The sequence below is a fragment of the Guillardia theta genome (assembly GCF_000315625.1).
Source record: "Guillardia theta CCMP2712 unplaced genomic scaffold GUITHscaffold_31, whole genome shotgun sequence".
NCBI classification, from domain to species: Eukaryota; class Cryptophyceae; order Pyrenomonadales; family Geminigeraceae; genus Guillardia; species Guillardia theta.
The window spans coordinates 21659-28820 of record NW_005434643.1 but is presented as its reverse complement, the minus strand read 5'-3'; the positions used below and the strand labels follow the sequence as shown (position 1 = coordinate 28820).

The window sequence follows — 7162 nt, the reverse complement described above, 5'->3', positions numbered from 1 at the left end:
TCGAGGGACGAGAAGTTCGCCTGCTTCGCGATCCTCTGCACGATCTCTGCGTACTGGTGGTCGATGTCCTCCCGCTGCATGTTGTCCCTCACGTCCTGATGCTGGTGCCGCCCTGCCTCCTCCCTGTCATGGAAGACCCATCCTCCCTCCTCCTCCTCCTCCTCCTCCCCCTCCATCTGGATGGGGGAGTAACTGCGCGCTCCATCCTCCTGGAAGTCCATGCTCCTCATTCTGTCCAGCACATGGTGGAACTCGTTCCTGAGGTCGTCTGGAGACTTCTCCAATTCATCCACCTCCTCGTCAAAATCCTCCTCCTCGATCTCGTACGCCTCGTCATCGTCCCTCGCGTACTTTTCTCCTGGCCCCTTCCTCGCCTCCTCCTCGTGCCTCATCCCATGTGCCTGGTTGTGTTGAGCTGGGCTCCTACGCTGGCTCTGCTTCTTCCACCCGTCGCTGGCTCGCGCATCCTCTTCCTCGTGTCCTGCATGTCTCCTCCGGATGCTCTCGTCGATGGACGAGATCTCCCTGTACGCCTCCTGCCAGGCCTTGTCATCGGGCCCTCCCTCCTTCCTCCGCTGCGGAACTTGGCGGTGATCGAACCTCACTCGTGCCTTGTGCTCACCCATCCTCCTCCTCAGATCCTCCTCCTGTTTCCTCTCCTCCTGTTTCCTCTCCTCCTGTTCCTCTCCTCCATGCTCCTCCTCTCCTCTACGCTCCTCCTCTCTTCCGGCATCGCCTTCCTCCTGTCTGACGAGCTGAGCTCAAGTCTTGCATGGTAGACTTCATCTTCAAGCTCCGCCACCTTCTGATGCATCGATCCTCCAACAGGCTGCTTTCTACTCCCTCCCCTCCCCACGTGATGCCCCCTGGTCCCCCCGAGAGCAGCTCCAAGAATCTCCGAGGAGGGGAGGGAGGAGAAGTCGCCAGCGTCAATGTTGAGGATGCGATGGCACGCGTTGCTGATGCAGAGAGCACGATGGCAGCACCGCAGCGAGTTGAGCGTGTCGAGCTGATCCTCAGCATCGGGCGAGATGGTACAGAGGATGATCGTCTGGTTGTTCCCTGCGAGGAGGGGAGACATCGCCTGCGTCAGCCTCGAGTCTCTGGAAGAGGAGACCCACGAGTCGCTTCCTACAGTGCTGATGGAGCATCCGCTCCTCTCGTGCTTCGACGAGATCTCAGCTGCTCTAGTCGTCAGGACACAGGATGCAGTGACAGTGGAGGCAGGTGGGGGGAGAGAAGAAGGGAGGAGCAAGAGGGACAGGAAGAAAGGAAAGGGGAGGGAGGGAGGGATTAGGGAGGGAGGGGATGGGGAGAGCGGAGGGAATGGCAGGAGGAGGCACCAGACTCTGACCTAGCAGGCGATTGAAAGAAATGAGCTGTTGACTCATCATTCTCCTTTCTCGGTCGTAGACTTGCTTCTTGTTGAAAGCCACTTCTGCACGGGCGATCAGTCAGTCAGATAAACGCAGTGACAAGACGACTGAAGGGAAGAATGAAGGAATCAGGGAGAGCGGGGGTGGTGGGTTGGAACGAGACGGGCTTTCCCAGTCAGGCAGATTGGTAGTCTTGATCCAAACCTACCAGCTGTTCGAGCTCCATTCAGCGGGACATAACCAACGAGGTCGATCAGGTGCAGGGAGCTTATCCTTCGCTTCCTCTTGTCATAGAGGGTGATCCTCATGAAGGAATGGCATCTGTTCGATGTCGGCACGAACATGGTCTTCTCATCATCCTCAATCCAGTTCGAGCTGCGGGAATGACCGTACTCCAGCACTTGCATGGCATCGGAGAGGGACTCAACCTCGACACAAGTGAACGACTTGTCTCCTGCTCCTCCTCCCCGATCATCCTGCTGCTTCTGAGGAGCAAGCAGATCGTTCGCATCGCTGACACCGACCTCCCACAAAGACAACATCACTATGAAGTCGTTGGGCTCGTGGCTCTGCCTGATCCTCTCGAAGAGAGTCTTGAGAGTGAGGAGGGAGAGGTTCTCGTCCTCATCCCCGTACAAGCTGTAGGTCTTCCCCGTCCCTGTCTGCCCCACAGCAACAACGGATGCGTTGAAACCGTCCCATAAGGAGTTGAGAGCGACGAGAGCAGTGGCTTGGAAGCACTCCTTCTGGCTGGAGTTGGCAGGTAGCGCTGCTGTCATCTTGTACGTGCGGCATGTCGTCCCGTCTCCCTCCTTCCCCTTCCCCTCCAGCACCCTCACCTCGCTCCCTTCTGTCTGCACTGCCCTCCTCCCCCCTCTCCCTGGCCGGACGCGCACAACAACCTTGAGGGGGCAGATCCTGGTGTCGCCTCCTCCCATCTTCTCGAGCTCCTCGCTCATATCCAGCAGGTGCATCGTAAGAGCCTTGTACTCCTTCTCCTTGTCACTGACAGCCTCCCCTGAGGTCCTAGCAACCATTTCGCAGAGATGATTCTAGGACAAGGATGCCGCGTGCATGGCAAGGATCATCTGAGAGACTGCAAAAACGGAAAAAAATCAGATTGTGAGCAGAAACAACATCTCCAACTTCGTTTCCCTTCGTCTGAGAGTGAATTTGCTTTGCTTTTTCCTATTCATTGCACTAGTTCTCACTTCTGTGCCAGCCCATGTGGTGATATATCCCATGCTAGTTTTCTGTCATACTATTCAAAATCACTTTCTTTACTTCATCACTCCTTAACATGTTCTGCTGTCCTGCATCGCAACATTTTTCTGCATCAACCTTCTCCGAGTCGCGATATTTCAAAAATCTGGACATGCTAGCAGCCTCTGGAATCTACAAGGCTCTTGCCTGTATGTTTCATGTCCTCTCTACTTTCCTGTCCTCTTTGTGTCCATCCTCCTCGCTCTCCTCCTCCTCTCTCTCTCCTCCTCCTTGCGCTACCCATCCCCGGCTTCCTCCATTTTCAAACGTTCGATCTGCTCTAATATACAGAAATATACAAAATTATATATAATTTATCAATGTTTATACGATATCAACCCGAAATATCATAATTTATGAAATGCTGTGTATGAGGGGGTAGATGGAAGGGATTCAGGAGGGTAGGGGTGGTTGTGGCTCCGCCCGACAATGAGGGAGAGCGACCCGCTGCTAGACAGCGGAAAGGGAGGGAGGGTGGGGGAGGAGGAGGAGGAGGAGGGAGCGATGGTGGATGGAGGGATTAGGAGGAAGAGGCGAGGACAAAGTCGACGCATGCTCCTGTGTCTCTCTTGTCTCTTCCTGGTTGGGATCGCTGTTCTGATCCCTACCTTGGGATGGTCGGGGTGGAATCCTCTGGGGTGGAGGAGAGGCCAGAAGTTGGCGGGGAAGGAGATGACAGGCCAGGAGGATCGATCGAAACTCATGGATACAAGCACATCTCCATGTGAGGACTTCTACCAGTATGCTTGTGGAGGTTTCCTGAAGAAAGAGCTTCCAAGCGATCACGATCAATGGTACTACACCTTCGATGGCGTCAAGGAACGAGACGCGCAGATGATGCGCTCTCTGATGATGGGACATGGAGGAGGCGATGCCGGGAAGCTCTTCCGATCATGTCTGGATACTGAGTCCATCGATGCTCAGGGGATCCGGCCAGTCCTGCCATATCTTACGAGGGTTGACGCAGCCCTGGCCCAGCAGGGCGATCGACCGTTGGTGGAGGTGGTTGCCATGATTCACCGGCTGAACTCGAAAGCTTTCTTCTTCTGGGACGTTGGGGCAGACGTGGACTCGCTGAAGAGGGTGATGTACATGCAGCAGGGGGGCTGACGCTCGCCGACCACAACTTCTACCTACTCGAGTGGAACGCGGGCAAGCGATCGGCTCTGAGGACCTTCGCTCGTCAGGTGTTCCTGCTCCTCGGCTACTCGCAGCAAGAGAGCAGCGAGGCAGCAGCGAGCATCCTGGACGTTGAGACCGAGCTGGCAAGGATGTTCTTGTCGCACGCTGACGAGCGAACAGCAAACTCTCTCCCCCCACTCTCCTTCAAGCAGGTGGTGAAGGGCATGCAAGTGAAGCATGGGCTCGATTGGTCCCTCTTCTTCGAACTGCTCGGGGTCGACAAGCATCTGCTGCAGTCAGACGACAAGGTAAGAAGGAGACTCTAGCGGGAACGGGTGGTGTTGACCAGCCGGCAGATGGTGAGGGTAGTGGATGTTCCTTTCTTTCAACGGCTGTGCGGGCTGATAGGACGGAAAGACAAGACTTACTGGCGGTGGTACCTTAAGTGGAAGCTGCTAGACAACCTCGTCGGGCATCTCGGACATCCGTTTCAGGTGTGGGCAAGAAACTTTCGCACAGAAGACGAGGAGGAGGAGCGAGGGAGTGGCGGGAGGGAAGGAGTGGAAGGGGAGGGAGAAGTGAAGGAAACAGGAAGAGGGGGGAACGGAGGGAAATGATAGAATGGGAGGGGGGGAAGCGGGGGAAGCCCCCGGGGGGGGGGAGTAGAGCACAGGGAGGAGGTAGGGAGCAGGAGGGGAGGAAGGAGTGGTTTGCCTGCTTGGATTTAGTCCTGGCTCAGGTTGCAGACCTTGAGTTTCGGAAGCGATTGTATGGCGTCAAAGCTGATCCACCGAGGTGGCGCATTTGCCTCCATACCTTGAACTTGTTCGTGCCGGACGTCATCGGGCAAACTTACCAGCAGCATGCTGGTCGTGATGACGTGGCAGCGAGAGCGGAGAGGATGATCGGCAAGCTGAAGCAGGAGTTCGCAAAGGTAGCAATGGACAGCTGCTTGGAAGTTGATGCCTCCCATCACCGCAACCACTCCCATCCCCCATTCCTTCTGCCCCTCCTCCTCCTCCTCCTCCTCCTCTCCTTCACCCCACTTCGATCTTGCTCTCTTCGGTTCAATCCCCCTCGCTCGCTCTCCTCCCCTTCAACCTCTCAACTGCTTCACCGCTGTTTTCTTCAGGGCCTCGGTGTGCTTTCCTTGTTGACCCCCTGGCGGTGGTTTCACAGGTCATCCGACGATCCTCGTGGATGTCGGAGAGCAGCAAGCGAGTCGCTCTGGTCAAGTTGGCGGACATGGACGTGGAGGTGAGAAAAAAGAATCGAAACCTCGATCAGCATCAGCATCAGCATCAGCATCAGCATCAGCATCAGCATACCTCCCCTTCCTTTCCTTTCCCTTGCCTCTCTCTCTCCTCCCTCCCTCTCTCCCTCCTCGCTACTTCCCTCTACCCTCCCTCCCTGCCTCCCTCCTCTCCTCCTCAGGACATCTGCAGGTAGGAGGACCTCGGAACGTTGAACCCCTTGGCTTCGTCGTACATCATCAGAGGTGGTTTCAGAACTCTGTCAACATAGCCAAGAAAGTCGTCACCGACCAGGTGCGGTCAGCCCCGAAGGCGCGTTGACCCTCTCCCGCTCTGAGACGCGTCCTCGTCCTGACAGATCACGAAGCTCGCTACTGTCAAGGGGAGGAGAGACTGGGGGACTGGTGAGACGTGGAGGCAGTGATTGGAGAGCACTCTGCTTTTCTCTCATTCTCAACCTCCTCTCCTCGCCTCTTCTCGCCTCTCCTCTCCTCCCCTCCCCTCCCCTTTCCTCTCCTCTCCTCTCCTCTCCTCTCCTCTCTTCCTCTCCTCTCCTCTCCTCTCCTCTCCTCTCCTCTCCTCTCCTCTCCTCTCCTCTCCTCTCCTCTCCTCCTCTTCTCACCTGTTCACTAACCTCCTGTTCTCAGACCTCGGCCCGATGTCCGTCAACGCCTTCTACAACATCCACACCAACTCGCTCTTCGTCCCCTCTGCCCTCCTTCAGGTCAGCCCTTGCGAACTCTCTCCCTTCTCAACTCCCTCCCGCCAGTTTCCCTTCATCGCTGCTGGGGGACACGCGAGTTCTCCCTTCTCTCCCTACGATTTGGGATCCCTTGGTGAGACGGAGGACGAGGACGAGAAAGTGAAAGAGAAAGAAAGAGGAGCAGGGGGGATGGCAAATGAGGAGGAAGGGAGGAGGGGCTGGACATGGAAACAAGAGGAAATTAGGCCAGGGGAGGACGAGGACGAGGACGAGGACGAGGGAGGAGGACGAGGACGAGGACGAGGGAGGAGGACGAGGACGAGGACGAGGACGAGGACGAGGACGAGGACAAGGACGAGGACGAGGGAGGAGGACGAGGACGAGGACGAGGGAGGAGGACGAGGACGAGGACGAGGACGAGGGAAGAGGACGAGGAGGGCGAGGAGGGCGAGAGAGGACGTGTTAGGTCAGTGAGCGATGGTGCAGGGGGTCTTGTGGGGCATGAAATGTCCCACGGGTTCGACAACGTCGGGAGACTTTTCGGCCCCAACTTCGAGCTGAGAAGCTGGTGGGAAACAGCTGGGGGCTGATGATGTCACGTGGTGAAATCTGACGTCGATGGGGCGAACAGGTGGGACAACTCGACGATCAGGAGCTACAAGAAGAGAGCAGATTGCATAGGGAGATACTATCACACGTACACGAGTGCTGGAAGGTTGGTTTTCTGCGCTGATGATATAAAGATGATGATGATGGGGATGGAGATGATGATGATGATGATGTAATGATGATGGTGATGATGTGACGATGAGGAGGAGGAGGAGGAGGACGAGGACGAGGAAGAGGATGCTCGGATCTCGTTTAATCCTTACAAGTCACTCTCTTCTCCTCCTCTCTGTCACCTGCTGCAAATCTGACCCATCATGGTCCTTCAGGCATGTCCACAGCAACCAGACACTGGAAGAGGACATCGCTGATCGGTATCCTCCTCCTCCAAACACCACCTCCTTCCTCCTCTTACCACCTCCCAGGCTACCTGCTCCTGCCTCCTCCTGCCTCCTCCTTCACCTCGTCCTTCTCTTCCTCCTCTTCCTGACGCGCTACTTAATGCTGCTGTGTCTTCTGACCGATCTGCTGCGCAGAGGAGGGTTGCATCTTGCTTACTTGGCCATGAGAGCCGCTCTCCCTGCAGGCAGGCATGTTGAGGTGCGGCAGCATCACAGGAGGATAAGGCGGGAGAGGAGGAAGAGGGAAAGCCGAAGGAAGAGGAGGGAAGAGGAGGAGCAGGAGCAGGGGCAGGAGGAGGAGGAGGAGGAGGAGGAGGAGGAGGAGGAGGAGGAGGAGGAGGAGGAGGAGAGACGTGACGAGGGAAGCGATGAGCCTGAGCCCTTAAAGACATTCTTTAGCTTCATGGATCACAAACCTTTCTCTTAACTTATTTCATA

General features: G+C 56.4%; 1 protein-coding gene across 1 annotated transcript in view; it reads left to right on the top strand.

Moving 5' to 3' along the window:
* Nucleotides 1–3191: 3191 nt before the first annotated feature.
* GUITHDRAFT_138302 (hypothetical protein) overlaps nucleotides 3192–7162 on the top strand; it is a gene marked incomplete at both ends in the record, with an annotated part of 4364 nt that continues 393 nt past the window's right edge. The window contains 12 exons of the mRNA XM_005833095.1: nucleotides 3192–3722; nucleotides 3854–4069; nucleotides 4118–4339; nucleotides 4501–4695; nucleotides 4941–5018; nucleotides 5207–5308; nucleotides 5373–5418; nucleotides 5662–5850; nucleotides 6204–6285; nucleotides 6349–6432; nucleotides 6653–6697; nucleotides 6860–6923. Of these exons, the coding sequence (XP_005833152.1) occupies nucleotides 3192–3722; nucleotides 3854–4069; nucleotides 4118–4339; nucleotides 4501–4695; nucleotides 4941–5018; nucleotides 5207–5308; nucleotides 5373–5418; nucleotides 5662–5850; nucleotides 6204–6285; nucleotides 6349–6432; nucleotides 6653–6697; nucleotides 6860–6923 (1854 nt within the window). The remainder of the gene's footprint in view (nucleotides 3723–3853; nucleotides 4070–4117; nucleotides 4340–4500; nucleotides 4696–4940; nucleotides 5019–5206; nucleotides 5309–5372; nucleotides 5419–5661; nucleotides 5851–6203; nucleotides 6286–6348; nucleotides 6433–6652; nucleotides 6698–6859; nucleotides 6924–7162) is intronic.